Genomic DNA, 21,136 nt, shown 5'->3' with positions numbered 1-21,136 from the left:
GAAAAAACTGCAGGAGATCTTGAGAGAATAATTGGTTTATTGGAAGATAAGAGTGATTTTAGTGATGTGGATGACAATGAAATTAATAGCAGTGATTCTGAAGAAGATGATAACAGCATACATGATTCTAGGAATGACCAAGGAAGTGGATTTAGGGATGTCCAAACATTTGAACACCCTGATGATGAAGATGATTATATACCACTGCAGGTACGTTTCAAGCATATTATTAATTGTAATCCAGTTGATCGCATCAGTGATACACTCAGTCATTCAGATGTCTCATGGCAGAAAGTTAGCAGACTAGAGCCTGTAAAAAATGGTATTGATCTTATGCCAAGATAAACTGACTTCCAAGCTAATATCCCCAGAAATTCATATGCTATATCGTACTTTGATCTCTTTTTTCCTGAAGAATTGTGAAACAAATCATTATGGTGCTGAATTGTTAGAACAGCATTTGGATTATCTGGAGACACATCCTCACAGCAGACTGAAAATGTTCAAATCTGTAGATAAGGAAAAACTAAAAGTGGTTAGGCATTATTTTGAATATGAGTTTAAATCCCAAAAAGGATGATAATAATAATAATGTTATTTGTTTTACATCCCACTAACTACTTTTTAAGGTCTTCGAAGACGCGAGGTGCCGGAATTTAGTCCTGCAGGAGTTCTTTAACGTGCCAGTAAATCTACCGACACGGGGCTGTCGTATTTGAGCACCTTCAAATACCACCGGACTGAGCCAGGATCGAACCTGCCAAGTTGGGGTTAGAAGGCCAGCGCCTTAACCGTCTGAGCCACTCAGCCCGGCTAAAAAAAAAAAAAAAGGATGAAAAGAAACACTGGGACACTAGATTTTCCCAGTATATGACATTCTTTTCAAATGCAATGTCCAGGAATGAATTACAATTAATTAACAGAGTGGTACATTTGAATTCAAATGCCACAGTAGTTCCAAGGGATGAACCTGGATATGATTCTTGGCACAAGGTGAGACCATTGCTAGACTTCTAAATTCTTTGTGGAAGAAATTGTATGTTCCTGCACAGGAAGGCTCACTAGATGAATCCTTGATTGGAATGAAAAATAGAGTTGCTTTCATACAGTAAATGCCAAACAAGAAACATGTTCAATTTGGCAACAAAAAGTTTGAACTGTGTGAAAGCAAAACTGGATATGTGTTGCATACTGAGTTGTACAATGGCAAGGACTTTTTTGCCTTAGGTGACCCAGATGGAACGGCACAGAAAGTAGGTACTGAAATTGTTGGTAAATGCAACCTATATAATAAGGTGTACTATATGTTTACTGACAATTTCTATACAAAGTGTCAGTTGGCAGATGTTCTCCATCAGAAACGGGTCATGCTCACGCGAACAATCCGAGCAACTTCTAAGGGCCTTCCTAAAGAGCTCATGAAAACAAAACTGCAAGCTGGTGATGTCCTCTATTGTAGAAATGGGGAGGTGCTAGCTTGTGGATTCAAAGAGAAGAAATCCAGAAAGCCTGTATATAGCCTTTTCTACTGCATGCCATGCTGAAGTTGTGTTGGTGAAGGCAAAAACTGGCAAAGAGGTATCCAAACCATAGCATATTGCCAAAAACTGCACTGAACACATGGGTGGAGTAGACCTGAAGGACCAAAAGGTGTATCATGTTGCTGCAAAACATGCTACAAGGAGATACTGGAGAAAAATCCTTCACAATTTGCTTGACAAGACAATGCTAAATTCGTACATTGCCTACTGTGACAACACCGACATCTGCCTCCAAATGAATCATCACGACTACATTTTTGAAGTAGTGGAGACACTGGCAAAGAAACCAACCCCAGCTAGGCCAAATATTACTGTGAAGCCATCACCTGGACTGTCTGGAGACAGTAGCCATTACTATGCGAAATTGCCTGCACGTCAAGAGCGAAAGTGTGCAGTATGTGTTCCAACGAAAAAGAGGGGAAAATCATCACACAGGTGCCCAGGGTGCAATGTGGGAATCCATGAGAAGTGTTGGGAACAATTAGAGCACAATCACAGACCGAAAGGACTTAAGGAAGTTGCCGTGTGACTAAAAATGGTTGAATCACTATTTAGTGTTCAATACAAATGTTCTTCAGTGTTCAGGACACAGGTACAGACTTGGAAGCCTGAAACATTGTGTGATGTTAGTTCATGATATTTTCAACAAACTGCATATTCCAAAATATTTACTTTAAAAAAAAATCTATTTGTTCGGGGCATCGACCCATGTGGATCTTTTGCCCCTAATGGCACCATATTGTATGAACCTGTGTGTAAATTGGAATGGTGGTACTGTGTATTGTTGTGTGTGAGGAAAGGAAGATTAAGGACGCCACAAACACCCAGGCCCCAGGCCAGGGATATTAATCATTACAATTAAAAAACCCTGACCCAGTCGGTAATCAAACCCGGGGCCGCCGGGTGACAGGCGGACGCGTTGCCCCCTACACCGTGGGGCCGGACAAATATTTACTTACTAGGCAATTTTTTTCACAAAAACGCCCAAACTTTGAATCAAAAATCAAAAATAAATTTAAAAAGAAGACTTCTGTCAGAAATGTTTTGAAATATATATCTTGTATTGATGTTGCAAATAATGCACAAACATTCTTCTTTAAAATGCTGTATCATTCATAAAAATGTGCCCATTGGAAGTTACTAAAATTAATTATTATTCCAACAAGTAATTTTCTACATTATTTGCATGGCACTACAGACTATACTGCATGGCACTTGTAGGGTTAACATGCCGGGCTGGGTAGCTTTGGTGGTAGAGCGCTGGCCTTCTGAGCTGAAGTTGGCAGGTCTAATCCCAACTTAGTTCGGTGGTATTTGAAGGTGCTGAAATACATCAGCATCGTGTCGGTAGATTTACCAGCGCGTTAAAAAACTCCTGCAGGACAAAATTCCAGCATCTTGGCGTGTTCGAAAAAAGTAAAAGTAATAACATTTTTTTCTTAGTTCATTTTATTAATCCGTTCGGTGGGCAATGTGGCGAGATCCGCGGCTACAAGTCGCTTGCTCAGCGGGGAACGCGGATATAACCGACGATTCAAATTGTTTTCTTTTCTCAGTTGCCTGCCTGCAGAGGTTTATTTCCTTTTCAGCAGCTTACTCTGGATGAGTCTGCCCTATGATGTGAATTTTTTCAACTATGTTCTCCCAATACCAATGTGTCATTTACGAGTTGCAACATAAAGAACGTAGCTTTCGTCCGGGCAAGAACGCCCTAAGACCTAATAGCTTCGCGCTGAAGCTCATCCCCCAATTGTCCATTGGATGTAATATTATTGTTGTAGAAGGGATTTCTAGAGATTATGATACTGAACAGAGCTTTCTGATGACAGATTAGAACTGTGGCCTGATTTATTATCCCCAGTCTCGAGTTCTTTCTTCACGACTGGAGTGTGTGTTTAGCGCGAGTTACACAACATACAGTACCGTACGCATCCGTAATACAGGTTCTGATTTCTGTCCAAACTGCAGAGACCAGCGTTCTATTCAATCCTTTTTCTTACATTTTTTCCCGCTAAAATATCTGTAACAAATTACTGGCCCCCACTGTTAGAGGAAGATGATTTACGGGTCATGATAAACGAAATGTTGGAATTTAGTGGGGAGTATAGTGATATTAGTGAAGTAAGTTTTGTCGAAGGGGAATTCACAGGTGACAGGAACTTACCAGGAATATGTACCGCAGGCTTGAATAAGCAGGGTTCGGGCGCAGCTGATGCGAATGTTCAGCAGTCGCAAAAGAGACAACACGTGTTTGATTCCAGTTCAAGTAGCGATCATGAGAGTGACAGTTGTTACAATAATACTGATTACAAACCAACCATTGCAACTTCTTCGTCAACTTATACTGAAACTGGGCAAAGAAAGTCCCGCTTTGATCCAAAATTCCATCAAGATGTAAAGGGAGAGTTTTTAGGGGGGGAAAAAAAAAAAAAAAAAAAAAACTGAACGAAATGTTTTAATTACTTTTTTATGATGAGATATGCCAGAACATAGCTGAACAGACAAAAGATGCCGAGCAGGAATTCGTACATAAAACCCAGTTTAGTAGGATGAAACGAAGGAGTCAAGATCAAGACCGTGTCTAAACAAATAACGATAAAATAAAGCTTCTTATGGCCATACTGTTGCCGCAGGGGATTGTACAGACACCTAAATTAGGACACACTATTTCTCGCAATGGCTTGATCACTACGCCTATTTTCTATGAGCTGACGACACAGAAGAGGTTTGTTACTCGCTGGACTGAGTGGCGTAGATGGTTGAGGCGCTGGCCGGCCTTCTGAACCCAACTTGGCAGGTTCGATTCAGGTTCAGACTGGTGGTATTTGAAGGTGCTCAAACACATCGGCCTCTTGTCAGTAGATTTACTAGCATGCAAAAGAACTTGCGGGGCTAAATTCCCGTAGCTCAGTGTCTCCAAAAACCGTAAAAGTAGTTAGTGGGACGTAAAGCCAATAACATTATTATTATTACTATTATTATAGATTTTCCTCCACAGCTTTTTACATATCTCTGACAATGAGGTGAATGATGGATAACTTCCTCCCAAAATATACAAGATATATACAGTATTTGACCACCCGTGAGCAACATTTTCGGAAGCTTATACCCCCGATGGCAAAGTGTTAGTTGATGAGAACCTCTTGTTATGGAAAAGGTGGCTAGGGTGGAAAGTTTACATACCAAGAAAACGATCGTGTTTCAGAATGGAATCATATAAATTATGCGAAGCCGCGACAGGTTATATAACATGATCTGCTTCCGTGTGTATCATAATGAACAGCTGTAAAAGACATAACACTGTGAAGACTGTAAATATTACCTGTATTGTAGTGTGTGTTGCAAGGACGGTTTGAAAAGTTCTCGGAATCACCGCTAGATGGCAGTGCTAGAGCAACGAGGTTCCCGCGCAATAATCACACATCCTTTGTAAGTGAACACGTGGTGCGTCAGTGCTCTAGCTGCAGGAGTGTGATGGTGACGACTCTTTATTGTTGTTCCCGCGTAGTGATTTGTGACAATGGAAAAAACTGAGATTCGAGCAGTGATTAAATACTTTGTAAAGAAAGGTATGAAAGCAAAGGAAATTTATGCCAACTTTCAGAACACACTGGGGGACTCTGCTCCTTCATTTACAACTGTTGCCAAGTAGACCAGCGAGTTTAAATTTGGTCAGGAGAGCTTGGATGATGATCCGCGTAGTGGATGGCCAAAAAGTGTTACGACCCCAGAATTTATCGCAAAAGTGCATAAAATGGTCATGGAGGATCGTCGACTGAAAGTGCGGGAGATTGCTGAAGCTGAAGGGATGTCTTCTGAACGGGTATATTATATTTTAACCGAAGAATTGGGTATGAAAAAATTATCCGCAAGATGGGTGCCGCGGCTCTTGACATTGAACAATAAACGCACCAGATTGGAAATGTCCGAACAAAGTCCGGCCCGTTTTCAGTGCAACCAACAAGATTTTTTGAGTCCGGTTTGTGACTACAGATGAAACTTGGGAGCACTACTATACCCCAGAGACAAACCAGCAGTCAAAGCAGTGGAAACGTGCTGATTCACCACCACCAAAGAAAGCAAAGGCAGTGCATTCAGCCAGAAAGGTCATGGCCTCAGTTTTCTGGGATGCAAAAGGCATTCTGCTGATAGATTATCTTCCTACTGGCCAAACAATTACGGAGCAATACTATGCAAACCTCCTAGACCAAATACAGGAAAAGATATACGAAACAAGGCCTGGTTTGGCAAGGAAAAAGGTCATCTTTCATCAGGACAACGCTCCGCCGCACACAAGTGTTATTGCCAAGGCAAAACTCCACGAACTGGGGTATGAATTGTTGCCACATCCATCTTATTCACCTGATTTGGCACCATCAGACTTTCATCTATTCCCCAAGCTGAAAATTTTCCTCGGTGGACGGAGATTATCTACAAGGGAAGAACTGACAGCTAAATTGGAGAGGTATTTTGCAGGCCTGGAGGAATCTCATTTTCGAGATGGGATCAAGGCACTGGAACATCGCCGAACCAAATGCATTAGTTTACAGGGAGACTATGCTGAAAAATAAAAGCAGTTCCACCGAGGTAAGATACTAATTCTGGTACATTCCGAAAACTTTTCAAAGCACCTACGTACTTATGAATTGTAGGTAGGCTATATAAACTTTATCCCTCAAAAGTGCTAACCAACATAACAGAACATTTTGCAAGTATTATAATTTATTCCATTGTAAATCTTTTAAGTACAGTAGAAGTCCGATATAGCGAGTACGGCATATAACTAGAACTCCGCTATAGCGACGATTTTTTCTGTCCCTTCAAAATTCCTATATTAAACTGTGTATCGTCCTTCGGTTACAGCGAGAGCCCCATCACTGACGCATCCGTTATTACGAGCGATTAAGCGCGCATGATTTTTTCCATTACCGATATTTATGCACCCCAGCGATGATATTGCATGCGATCGATAACCTTCGGTGTCGTTTCCTTGCTATGTGCACTAGCGAGTTCTCTCGTCGAGATTCGAAGGCGATGTCGGAGTCGATTAGTAATACCCATCGAGTGCTGTTCCGTAAAGAATATTCGAAATGAAAGAGAACATATTTTCGTAATAAATGCGTAAATAATGTGTCCAATAACAGTTGTTAACTCGTTAAAAACTAAGGCTGACCAAACGACCGCTTAATTTTGAGGCTAAATATTGCAATTAAGTCATTAACTCATTAACTCATTGAAATATGGAAGAGTGTTTAATTGATTTCAGATGTTAGTTTATATTTTCTCGCGTCTGGTTAAATTACGGAAAGGCTATTATGAAAATGTACAGCAAGAAGGTTATAATTTCTCTACTGGTGCTTGAAGTGTGTTTTCATCATACGTATAATACGGTTAAGTTTGGATAGGTGATGCCGTTTGAATAAGAAAACTGAAACATTTGCAACAACATGCAATTGATCATCTTCGGTACGGTATAGTTTTCTCACTTTGTGCGTTTGCGAGCTCTCTCGTCAACATTCAATGGCTATGTTGGAATCCATTACTAATACCTGTCGACTGCTGTTCTCTAAAGAAAATTTGAAATGAAAGAGGATAACACGTTTTTGTAATAAATGCGAAAATAACGTAGCCTATAGCAGTTGTTAACTTGTTAAAAACAATGACTGAAGTAAACGATATCTTGATTTGAATGTTATATACGGAAGTTAAGTAGGAATGTGATACACCTCAAGATATGGCAGAGTGCATCACTGATTTCAGAGGATATTTCATATCTTCTCGCGTCTAGTTAAATTTCGGAAAGGCTATTTACATGTAAATTTTTCGCGAGTGGGTTATCATTTCTCTACATGCGTTTCAAATATGTTTTCATGATACATATACGGTTACGTTAGGTGATCAGATCAAAAATTAGATGTATGGCTTTTCAGGCGTTTGCTCTATTAACAAGCATTTCATCTTAGGTCTGACACTAGACTCGTCAGAGTGGGATGTGTCAGACCCTACCCATTTATGCTGGGGTGTATGCAGGTGAACTTATCAGAAGCCTCTTATGTGGCACAGTCTGATAACTGCATACGGGAGATAAAACTCCACAATGGAATTAATGCCCGCCTAGCAATTCCAAATGGTAATTCTAAATTCCCATGGAGGGAATTAGATATTTTTCCACCAATAGAGCATATCAAAAATTAGATCAAAATTAGATGTATGGCTTTTCAGGCGTTTGCTATTAACCAGCATTTCGTCTTACGTTAGGTGATGCCGTTTGAAGAAGAAAACTGAAGTGTTTGCCACAAAAACCTCTGGAGTGATACTATATTTCTCCGAATCCAAGACTCTTTTTCTCAGATTCTTGTGCGAAAACTCAAGGGTTGTCTTGCATTCGCGGCCTAACAGTAAGTTAATGGATACCACTGGCAACTACCGCGGTAACCACACTGCTTCTTTTCACACGTGCACAAAACTCCTTGACAATAAACGACCAGCTCTTTACTATAGCCTACATCGCTATCTGCGACAACCGGTTGTGCAGTGCTTGTGTGTAATGTCACTGGATCTCAGGAAATAGTGAAGAGAGTATGTTGTTCTATTAACTTCTACAAAAACATTTCTCTAATCTGCAGAATTGCATTAAAACATGCGAGCCTTCGAATTCTTAGAAAGGCCATGGCTACTCAGTGGCAGAGTTATAATGCGTCTATTGTACTAGACGCTTAGTAAAATTAAGTTTTATAGACAGCAGGAATATTTTCGTGATAGATAGTCGTATTGTAAAGATATGTGGGAAAGGTATTGCCGGCAAATTTTCAACGGGTTCTAATCGATATTATGATGAAAATTTTACTGTAAGTTAATGGTTATTAAACACTCGTAAATGTAGAATAATTGTGCAGCCGCAAGAAAATACGGCATAGGCCTAACTAAAGCCAATATTTGGCGATAGCGTGAAGACAAAGAGCTAAAAAAAAAATGCATACTGTACAAAAAATGCATTCAGTGGTCCGCAACAAGGACGCTTTAAAGAAGTCGAAGATGAAATTGTGAGGTACGTACACGAAAAACGCAAGGGCGGAATGGCCATACCGTGGCGCAATAAACTCGTTCGTTGACTTTCAATGTCCGCGATTAGGCCTATACATCGCCAGCCGCTGAATTTGGCCGAATCCAGCAAGCGGGACGTGTGTGTAGCTGTAGCCGGTTATATCTGACGCTGAGTAAAAGTAACAGTTTTACAGACGGCAAGAATACTTTCCTGATGGATCGTCGTATTGTAGAGACGCATGGAATAGATATTGCCGGCAAATGTTCAACAGGTTCTCTCCGGTATTATGATGCCAATTTTAAGTTAATGGTCCTTAAACCCGCGGAAATAAAGAAAAATTGTGCTGCCGCAAAAAATAAAACTGGCATGACGAAAGTTAATGTTCAGCGTCTAAAAATAGTCTAAAAATGCGTAGGCCTACTGTACAACAAAGGCATTCATATGAATTTACAAAGTACTTTTTGAGCCTGATTTAAATTTTTTGAAGGAAAACGTGGGGTTCATCTTGGATTCATAGAAATACGTTACTATCTTTTTTTTTCAGAATAAAATTAAACATACACTTTCAAGTAGTATCGGATTTCGAAAAATAACAAACAAGTAAGCCGGTGTGGATATCATCTGCGGAAACGCAAGTTTTGAACAAACGTATTGCCGTTTCATACCGACTTTTATACAAAAATTGGATATAACAACAATCCACTATAGCGAGTAAATTTTTCTCTGTTATGAATTCTCGCTATAACGGACTTCTACGGTACATGTAAACTTTGTAAATCTACAATTTACATATACAGAAACATTTATTTCCAGGCAGAGATTGTTAGTAAACTGCCTAAAATATTCAGGCAAAAGTTACTGTATAAACGAAAACCAGAGCTTTGCTATTAGGAAAAAACAATCTCAATATCACAGTGTGAAAGTACTTAGTACGTTTTTACACAAAGTAGTGAAAAATTAAAATAACAGAATTTTTTAACAAGTAAATACATTGTATTCAAGTATATATTTCTCTTACAGCCCTTCAATAGTTCATTTTAGTCTAAGATTCTTTAAAATCAACTAATTCAATATTTTCTTCAATCAGGGAAATCGCTCCCCACCTGGGAGTGAGCTGGTGTGTGCCGAGCTGCTCGCTTGAGGGGTTAAGCATAATAGTCTACATGAGGCATTTTTCTTCCTTTCCTAGGGCAGTAAACAAAGCACTTCAGCAACTGAGATGTTTTCTTGTATTATCAGTTCACTACTTTTATCATTCTAGCATGTAAACAATTATAACTCTCAAATTGATAGGCATATTCAGTGTTTAATATACCCTAATAGCTATAATACTGGTTCTGTATGAATTTTTGTCTCCAGGATGTTATAAAGAAGAATTACATGTCCCATTGTATTGAGCAAGATGTTTCAAAGATTAACCATTCTAGCAGTAAATATTTTGAAAAAATTCCTTCCTTTAGCCAACGGCCGTAGCCGTGTTGAAACACTGGATCCCGTGAGATCTCCGAAGTTAAGTAACATTGGGCGTGGTCAGGAGTTGGATGGGTTGCCACGCGCTGTTGGTGGGGGATAAGGGAATGGAGGAGCGGAAAGGAACTGGCCACCCTACCGCACGTAAACTCCGGCTCAGGAACACCTCTGCGGAGGTTCGGACCTGCCTTCGGGCAGAACAACCCTTAACCTTCCTTTATATATCAGAACAAAATGTGGGTTGTCATTATTTACCCCCGAAGTCTTCAATTAGCAAATATCTATATCCTATAAATAAATACTACATAGCAAACGTTACAGATAAATACAATCGCCGATTATGTCTCATACAGTTTTACCATACCAGCTGTAACAGAAATATTCATAATCCATTGTAAATATTTTAAGTACATGTAAACTTTGTAAATCTACAATTTACATATACAGAAACATTTATTTCCAGACAGAGATTGTTAGTAAATTGCCTAATGCAGAGCACTAAAACTGTTCAATCGTGTTTTTTTCGTGATTGTCTTACAGTGACGAAATACGTGGTCGTCAGCCCATACCGACAAGGAAAAGTGTTGTAAAGATGACTACCAAAATGAGAAAATACAGTGAGAACATCACAAAAGGAGGAAGGACTTCCTTTTCATTGGATACCCCAATTTCACAGTTGGAAGAAAACTAAATATGAAGGCCTACATTATCGAAAGCTCATAAAATTTATCATTAACATTAACTCAATAGACTCTAAAGAGAGTGATGATATAGATGTTGATTCCCATAGGGAACCTGAAATATTTGTTCCAAATGAGTAAATTTATAATACCAATAATATATTCCCTATGGGAATCAACATCTATATCATCTGATGGGCAGGCAAGTGGCCTCCATGGTATGCACTAGCCGTGCGTCTTGGTGGGTGTGCTATTTACCACTGATGAGCCCAACTTAGCACACTGGGGCGAAATGCTGGCAACCAGGAATGAGTTAGCTGGAAAATTTATATTGGTATTGTAAAGAGAGTTGCCATGGAGATGGTTCCGGCAACGTTTTAAAGGTTTTCTACATCTGTCAGTAGTTTTTATTAATATTTATTAATTTGTAAATTTATAAATATTTGTTTATTTTAAATGGGAAGGAAGAGATCAAATCAAGATCAGTAATAATGCAAAATAAATATGAAAGTGCAAAAGGCCATTGAGAACAAAGATGCGAGTACATCACAACAGCAGCCAATGACAGAGGCATGTCCACTAATGAGTCTCAAAATCTAGGGAACAATATGAGAGGTAGGCAAACATGTAATCATACACATACTAAGTGATCGTCCAATCAATGAAGGGTACTACAGCCAGTAATTTAATAAATACGGTACATGTTTCTGAAAGTCGTGGTCTTCCCCCCTCCACCAGTAGCAAATACGACTTTCTCTGACTATGTACCCTTTCCCTGCTGCGCAGTTCCCAGTGTTCTATGCATCTTCAGTAACGCATAGCTTTCTTTAGCCTTGAACAAGCGATAATGAGAACTTGTAGCAATGCTTAACATGTGGATCACACTTCACTTTGACATGCTACAGATGCCACACCGAACGAGGCCAGACAATGCTATAGAAAATAGGATCCATTCTTTTGAGGCGAAGCAGTACCAACTTCATTTCAAGTATTGAGGAGCAATCTAGCGTAACCTACAACAACACTTTTCCTTCCTTGCATTAGTCTGCAGAAATTTATGTTTTGTTTACCGTATGGCTTTTAGTGTCTAGAGTGTCCAAGGACACGTTTGGCTTGCCTGGTGCAGGCCTTTCTATTTGACGCCCACGGGCGAACCGCACGTCTGGGTGGGAGACGATCCAGTCGAATAACACCAAGGAGTCTGCTCAAGGCTTTATGTACCCATCCAACAGACGAATCACCTTCATGATATGTCCTCACTCCATGCGAATACTGTGGAGAGGTTTTAGAATTGAATCCAGGCTTCTGGCACACAATCTAGTGATTAGAAATTCTACACCACCACCTCTCCTACCCAGCCAACATTATGATGATGAATTTTTTTTCCACCAATAGGACTCAAACAGTCCAACGACTTGGTCAAACCATATAGATCTGACGCATGAACAATCATGACCACCAGGTAGCCAGTTCACAGGAATTTCAGGGGGTCTTCATAACTCTCGATTTTGAATGCTCATGATAATTTGCTTTAACAGGGTTTAATTGTAAACATGGTAAACAAGGCTTTGCCTTCATCTTTGCGTGCATCTTCTCTAATGAATTTAGATGCATTACAGCACTTAAGCAGACCGTGAAAGTGATTTTGGTGAACCATCTTGTTATTTCAATGGCATATTAGTGCAAAATATAAGCAAAAGTGAAATTAATGAGCGTGATAAAATAAGAAGTGGTGATACTCCTCTGTACCCGTGGTGCCAGTGGAAAGACGATCAAGAATTGCCTGAACACTCATTTCAGAATTCAAACTATGCATACATACCACCAGGTAAGAATCATACTTCATTAGTTATGACTTACAGAAATGGTTTAAATACTATAAAAATGTTTGTGACAAGGAAGTCTCTATCCAGAAAACTGTTTTGAAAAGTATCACATGATGAAAAATAACAAATATCAACTTATTTTTAGTCGTGGATGCAAATATTTTTCATGAATATAATTAGATTTTGTGTAAGACTGTTTTAGGCTGTTCACTTCCTACATCTGGCCATTCTCTAGAAATTAAATAGGAGTTGAGCATGAAGCACTGGGTAGGGATAATGGAGTTCAAAGGGTTAAAAGAAGATTTATTTTAAATACATAGAATCATGTTCACTTACCTGACATATTCCTTCTTATTTTCTTCTGTCACTATTATATCTCTGCCTCCAGGTTTCAATTCATGTACCCGTAATACTCCAAAGCTGTTGTGCTCAACAGAAAAGGTGGTTTCTATAATACCAGTCACAGTATTTTCCCTAAAGCAAGAAAGAAATTAAATTTAAAACACAGAAGGGGTAAACAGAACAATTTGACTGTATTCTATTTAACAGGTAAGGAATAATGTGGTCTATTTTTATGAGCAAAATATTTCTAATATCTCATTTGTGCCAGGGCTCACGAGTAAGTAAAAAATAGCTAGATTTCAAGACAGAAGTTCAAAATTTTAAAATAGGGACCATATTAATTGCCGAGTATTTGAAATGAATAGAACATTAACATATTTTAGAAAATTGAGTTATTTTCATTTTTTAAATATTCATTTTCTTATGCTAACTGTTAAGAAAATCAAATCAATGACTTGCATTTTGAGGACCCAATACGACAAGACAATCTCATAAGTCCTGTCACTAAAGATATAAATATTGGTGTCATGGTGTAACTGGGTATTATTGACGTGCTTGGTGTAACCTGCCCTGTGTATTTTTTCAGCAGATTGTTGTTACGTGGCAGGATGGGCAGAAAAGTTGGTAATATTAACATCATTCAACTGTGATACAAAAAGTAAAATAAAAAAGTTTTAATTAATTAATTAATTTTAATGTTAGGGAAATTTTAACCATTCTTACATTAACTGCAAGGTCATTTACCTGGTTGTAATTTGAGTGTTTTGTTCATATGTTAGCAACTAAAATTAAAACAAATAAAAGAATGGAATATTTATGAATTACACATCATGCTAGTGACACTGTGAAAGATTTTACATTAACTTCGTGGTCAGTTACGTTATTTACTTCACTAGAACTGCAGTAATTTGTCTGTATGAAACTGCCTGAAGCACGGTGCAGCACAAAGTGCCTTCTCAAAATCAGGACAGCAGATCATGGACTTTCCTCTTTCCGTTCTTCCAACACACCATACATCTTCTAGTAGGTCTCTTCTTCGATGTACCCAGAACAAAATTGGGCAAGCAGCGCCCCAGTAGTCGAGAAGGTGTTGGTGATTTTGAAGGACGTCCTTTTGGCTGCAGTTCTACCACTCCTCTGATTGAAGATAAGTCCTCTGCTAAGGTCAGTTGAAAGTCCAGTCTACGTAGGCGTCGTCCTTTATCCGATAAATTATAAACGCATTCAAACGCCAGATCCATCAGGTAACGGAACATCTCCTGGTAATATTTCTTTAGGCGTTCTTTGGCAAGTTTGTAGCTGGGAACTTGGCCATTATCACAGATTGTGGTGTCTAATCTTTCCATTTCATGATCATTTGCTTTTTACAAAAGGCTGCAATTGTTTCTCCCTTCTGCAGTCTGGCCCTCTTCACTGTGTCTGGGAATTCTTTTCTGTTGATTCTCATAGTCCCCATAACATCAGTATTTCTGCTACACAATGTGTCAACTAGTCTTGGACTAAAATACCAGTTGTCAAGATAGAGGCAATACCCTTTATCTAGAAGGTTGTAAGTTCTAGTATAATTCTGAACGAAATATTCTCACCAGGATATCTTTGACCATACACTGTGTCCTTGCCAGTATAAATTACAAAATTCCACAGATAACCAGACACACTTTCACAAAGTTTATAGAATTTCATGCCAAATCTGCTTCTTTTAGATGGAATAAGTTGCACCCAGCCCAATCGTCCTTTCCCTAGGAGGGACTCATCGACACATATGTTTAGGTCAGGAGTGTATACGGAAAAAAATCTTGATTGTAGGTGATCAAGTACCGGCTGAATTTATAGAGCTTTTTGTTGTGCAGGTTAGGATCAAAATTGGAACTGTCGGAGAAATGAAGAAACTTCAGGAGAAAATAAAATCTTTTCTCAGAGATAATTTTCGAAAAGTAGGGGGTTGCGATACCTTCCCGTTTTGAGAAGTACATACTGTTTTCTGACTGCAACATTAGAAGTACAATTAGAGTTTTTATCTCAGTTGGATTTGTATCCACCCAATCTCTCGCTCGTGACCGTGGTTTCAAGTTCAGATGGGCTTCCAAAAACTGTTTAGCATACACATTTGTCTGTTCGGCAATAAGTTGAAACATATCCTCACCTATGAACTGTTCAAAATATTCCAACACATTGGATTCATCGTCGAAGTCCACATTTTCACTACTAGCACCAAAAAAAGAATTTCTGACGTGAAACACCACATGGTGGGAAAGGTTGAAACATGTCTAGCACTTCGCCTTCATCCGATTCGTCATGTTGTTCATCTTGTTCTTCATTCTCATTCTCTGAACCACTTTCACAATCAGACTCACCTTCATCTGTATCAAACCACTCATCTTCGGATTTCTGAGAAGATAAAAATCGTCACCACCATTCTCTAAGTGTTGAATAACCTTGTCTTCTTTGAGCGTTTCAAACTTACGCTTTGAACTAGATGCTGCCATATTTGGCCTACTGCGGACAAGTAGCACCGCACAGTTGTAAAATAATAACAAATAAGCTTCATGAAGCGTGATATGTGGTATTTGCTGCCATCGTGTAGGCTACTTTTCAATATTTAATCACTTTACTTTTATTAATGTTCACATCTCAGTTTATCCTGGGCTTCAAAAACATACTTCTCCAGAAATTAATTTCTGCTGCCTGCATTTGACTTTCATCTTCTGTCAATGGCCACATATCAGCAGTATCTATCATTGTAAGTAATGTTACATGCTCATGTGACTGCCAGCTCTCTGGAAAACCACTTCAATATTTCCTGGAATGGACGAGTGAATCAGGCAGTGGAGCTCCCAGCTAGCCCGAGGGGATGTTACGACCTCTCCCTTTATTACTTTTTGCATCTGGTATCTCCATGGATTTTCTGGAAGGTGAAAAGTTCCTATTTTGGTCAAATTCTGAAGATTGTAGTACTTCATCACCAAGGATATAAAAGCAGGCTTGCTGAGAATGAGAGTAATGTTGAGTGTAGTTCGAGGAGTGATGGATAGTAGTGTTGGTCAACGGTATTGAAGCACTGTGATGGTGGTTGTTTAGTAGTGAATGTTGGAGCAGTTATTGTTGAGCTATGTTGTGTAGTTGGTCTTGTGGAGTGATAAGTGTTGAGCTGTTTAGTGTGTGGAACAGACACGTGAGTTAAATGTGCAAGTTATTAGCCTTGTCTGGTGTGAAGCCAAGTGTACAGTCAAATTGTGCACCGTAATAGTCAACGTTCACATATTTGAAACCAACTAAAGGGAACTGCTGGGTGAAATGACTGTTCCAGGTAAACACCAGCAAGCTGGAGCAGCCACTAATTAGTGAAGTGTTGTTATTCATTGTCAAGTATAATTGAATGGATGAAAAGCATAACAGTATAAGTGACATTTTCTTAAAAAATGAGTTAAGTGGAGGATGTATCCTTTCACCAGCAAAGAGATACAAGTGATAGCAGTAATATTCTGCGCTCTAATGATGGGTGGTATAACTACAAATAGCATGCTTTATAAGGGTGTTAACACGTTCAGTACCTGCTTCTGAGCGGGACACTTGAATGCCTGGACCAGCCATTTTCATGCCCGGTTCTCTTAACGTGCATTACTTAATAAAATTTACCATTACTCCTGAACTATAAATGTTAGAAACATGATACTTTGTGCTAAACTCTAGTAAATATTTAGGGTGTGATATCTGGTGCCACAGGTTCCAAAATACGTCTAATTTTATACAGCCTATCTGTACTTTCGGCATAATGATTACTGTCACTGTAGTGAAGAAAGGAATGAATATGAAGGAAGCGTGTTCGGAACATTGTTTTAGAAAATATCGGGGTATGAAAAACAGGGTCTTCAGTCCAGTACATTTTTATATAAGAATTTTGGAATAATCGGTTTTCACGATTGCATGAACGAATTCTTCATGAAAGGCCGGGGCGCCGCGCCTATCACTTGAGTCGCGCATAGATTGGTCTGCTCACACACATACTGATAAAATTCGTCATTCATGAAAATACTCACCTAACTCAAAATATCCTGCTCATTTTCTGTTTGAACGTTTATACCTGAATTCTCTCTAAACAATGACGATATGTATCAGGCACTTCACTTTCCTTTATAGGCCTATGGGATTCGGGAATCGGAATTTCCTCGTCACTCTCACTTTCACTATCTGAGTCCATTTCAGGAATAAGTTCATCACCAGAGTAATCATTGTGAACAATATCTAATAATTAATCTTCTGTAATCAACTTTGTTTTATAAGCCATTATACTACACTCGGTAAGAACTACACGCACTGCATTGGAATCTCAAGTACCGTCTTGACGCGCGAGGAAGTGCAGAGATATTCCCTCTAAAACAGCTAAGATAAATATGAGCCCACTCAACGCCAGGTTTATCTCAAAAAGGTCAACCAAACTTCCTGCTACAACAAGTAACGCTGACTAAGGTGTAAGAATGTATAGATGACGAATATAAACAGCATTGCTTCGCGCGGAACATTAAACGTCTTACGCCGTTCGCGGCCCACAGCATAGAAGCAAGCTTAAACGTCTTACGCCGTCCACAGTCCGCAATGAGTTAAGAGGTTTAAATGCCTTTTTCTCTGAATGATCAAAATGCTACTTATACCGTTATGGTTTTCATCCATTCAATTGTGTGTGTGTATGTGCATGAACTAAATGGATCATCCTAGATTAAATTAGATAAAGAAAACAGACAGTAACTTATTCTTAACAGTATGCAAAATAACTTGTAGGTACTTGTTCCAGTAACCTTTATTAATACATCTCTGTTTCATACTCTGATAAAGGAAACATTCCTAACCAGCTAATTTTGATATCTAGCCTTGAAATTTGCATTTCTCACTTCTTAAACACTATGACAAAATCTCTTGAATGTGATTTTTTTTTAAGGCTGTATTTCCTTCTCTCTTTTGCCATTAGCATTGTCTAGGTTTGCATCCACAAGGATCATTATGCAGAGGTGAATATTCTCATTAACTGATTTTAGCTGTTTTTGAAAACAAGAAAAAATATCATAAGAGGTCATTGCTAATACTGAACACCATCTAACGTATTTCTTGGTGTTAATTTCACTTTTGCTCAGCACAAACTACCAAAGCTAGGAAGCAAGGAAGGAGGAAAGAAATTCAAAAAAGGGAAAAATAAAATGAATGGTGGCCTTTCCTTTTGGTGTCATCAGTTCTTGGACTGGTCTGATGTAGACTGCCAATCCATCTCACATTAGTCTGTTCAACCTCACTCTTTCCGTTACAATCCAATCAGCCCTCAAGGTACAACCAATCTCTCGAAGCGAATTAGGCCAGCTCTCCGTGCTCACCAAGGTCATCACAAATATCATCGTGCCACGACTAAGGTAAACACCCAGCCGTGAACGTTCAGGTATTGTCCCATTGTCTTGGTTTGTGGACAGTTCTCCACACCCCCCTTTTCTAGGCCAATCTCTTCATTGCTACGTAACTATCACATTTCACATCCTTCCTAATCTGTTTGTTCTACTGATCCCTTGGTCTTCCTCTGCATTTTTACCCCACAAGCCTCTCTTCATAAAAGAACAATTCCTCCATGTCCCTGAATGGTGACCAACCAACCCAATCTCCTTTGAGCCAAATATCACCAAATCTCGTCACATCAATTTGGTGCCGCTTTATTTGTGATTCCACTGATGCCTGTTTGTTTAACCACCTGACGTACTTTGACGGATCTCTCCGTCCTGGCTCTCGACTGCACTCCGGTACAAAGACGGATCTCTCCGTCCACGCGTAGTGTTTATTTCCGGACCCGCTCCAAACCGCTTTCCTTTGTGAAAGGGTTTGATGTTAGTAAGGTAACCTCTTGACAGATGGAATCACTGTTTTATTCCATTAATGTATTCGATAAACACGTCTGTGCAGTTATTCCGCGGAAAGAATAACCAGTATCTTAGCAACCTCATCGTAAGCGTAAACATGGCTGCCTCCATGTTGAGTGACGAAGCGATTATATGGGAATTTTTAGAAGAGAATGACATTGATATAAAAATAAGCGACGAATAATTTAGTGGATACGGAAAGTAGTGAAAGTAGTTCGTGTGATAGAAAATTTAGCGTTGGTAGGGGTGAACAACGTGCTGTTTTGCCGTCAAATATGTCATTGAATTTTAGGCCTACAACGGATGCCGCACCAGCGGCTTCTAATCATGTTTTACGCGATAGGGAATGGAACTGGGAGCACGTAAGTAATACTCCAGAGTATCATTCATGCATCGCAACTGGTGAAATAGTGTTTTCCAAAGGCACCTAGGACAATGCCCGAACGAACTACAAGTTGTAAACGAATTTCTAACAGCAGGCTTTCCGGAAACATCTAACCAATGAAGTAAATGCTTACGCAAGTAAATGTCTTGTATCGGCTGCCGAGGATATAAATAGGGTAATGTCATCTGGAAAGGAACACTGGTTTCCTGTGTCTGTGGATGAAATAAAGGCCAGATTACCTTGAAGTGATAATGTATGATGGAAAAAAGGCGTTCATACCCAATCTTGTTGTTGACTACAACTGTGGAAAGGGTGGTGTTGATTCCCATGACCAGGGACTCACATCATTCCCCGTGATGAGGAAGTATGTAAAAGGATACAAAAAATATACTTCTACATGCTAGACATGACACTTCTGAATTCCAACATCAATCATCCCCTCCTCAACCCTGAAAAGAAGCAAGTAGGCTTTACCACCTTCCAGATCAATTTGGCCGAACAGCAGTTGGCAAGTGTGACCTTGCCCGACTATCCAAAATAAGGCATCCAAGCCCTGGGGATAAAAGACTGAGACTTCAAGAGATGCACTGGGGACACTTTCCGACCAAAATGCCCCCAACAACGAAGAACGTTATCCCATCACGGAGATGCAAAATATGTGTGACACGGGGTCTGAGGAAGGAATCTTCATTTGAATGCCACCGGTGCAAGGAGGCGATGCACGAATGTGACTGTTTTATGATCTACCATATTCATAAAGCCTTCACAAAGTACATATGACAGTAGTTTGGATATTTCCTCTCATTACGTTGCTGTAAAGCATGCTTTTTCAGTGTCGGTGATAATATCATGTAAAGTAATGAAAATAAATGGTACACCAAGGCATAAATAAGTTCAGTAAAATGGTATGTGAATGGGTTAAAAGAGCCTAACATCTAAGTTAACAGCCCCGATCCCACTGATTCAACTCGCCTAAGCATTTTTCTGTAACACCGCATTTTGAAGGCATTTATTCTCTTTCTTTTGGCAGCAGTTATGGTTTATGTTTCACTCCCATTATGGCTAGCATGGGCAAAAGAAACAAAAGGATGGGAAGGTAAGAACCAACATGGAAAGGACAAGAATAAACTCAACATTTTCCCATACTGTAATAATATAATGGAATTGGTTTTACAACCCACTAACTACTTTTACAGTTTTCAGAGATGCCAAGGTGCCAGAATTTTGTTCTGCAGGAGTTTTCTAATGTGCCAGTAAGGCTACCTTCAGGAGACTGACTTATTTGAGGACCTTCAAATATCACTGGACTGAGCCAGGATCGAATCTCCAACTTGAGCTCAGGAGGCCAAGCGCTCTCCCACCTGAGCTATTCAGCCAGGCATTCACATACAGACATCTTCATACATGGGCTCCCCATTAAATTCTTCGAGATCAATTTCCTCTTGGTCTTCAATGTGCTCTTTTCTCTGTTTCCCACATTCATCAAGAGGCCATACATAAAATAACGGTAATTACAGAGAATTATTCTTTCTTTATACAAAAAATGTAAGATACGGAAAACGCTAGGGTAAAAAAGAAGAAAAGTTCAACTGAGACAATAGACACATTAGAGATACAGAAACTGAGGAGTTTAATATGATAAACAGAAAAGAAAAAAATGAACAAGATAATGAATTTAAATTATCAAAAGCAGGAAGCTAGGAAAGAGGACAGGAGAAAAACAAAACAAAAAAGATCAACATATGACATTAAAGTTTTTCCTATCTATTGCGAGAGAGGGAGAGATGATGATAGCTAAGAATACTGTATTTTGCTCATTGTTGTGGAAACACGATGCTGTCAGTTTCTATTACAATTTGTAAGTTTTAAGTCGCAACAACTTAAAAAGAAGCAGTTGTACCAAATGAGTAGTTCTTTCTACAGTGTTTTAAAGTGTTATTGCTACAGGATGTCATT

General features: G+C 39.2%; 1 protein-coding gene across 1 annotated transcript in view; it reads right to left on the bottom strand.

Annotated features, from left to right (window-relative positions):
• Positions 1-21,136, bottom strand: part of Smurf (SMAD specific E3 ubiquitin protein ligase) — a 125,932-nt gene that overhangs the window by 21,088 nt on the left and 83,708 nt on the right. The window contains exon 12 of the mRNA XM_067149839.2: positions 12,899-13,036. Coding sequence (XP_067005940.2) covers positions 12,899-13,036 — 138 coding nt within the window. The remainder of the gene's footprint in view (positions 1-12,898; positions 13,037-21,136) is intronic.

This window comes from Anabrus simplex, chromosome 6 (assembly GCF_040414725.1).
Source record: "Anabrus simplex isolate iqAnaSimp1 chromosome 6, ASM4041472v1, whole genome shotgun sequence".
NCBI classification, from domain to species: Eukaryota; Metazoa; Arthropoda; class Insecta; order Orthoptera; family Tettigoniidae; genus Anabrus; species Anabrus simplex.
The sequence above is the reverse complement of the archived record's forward strand: the minus strand, read 5'-3'. Positions and strand labels throughout refer to the sequence as shown.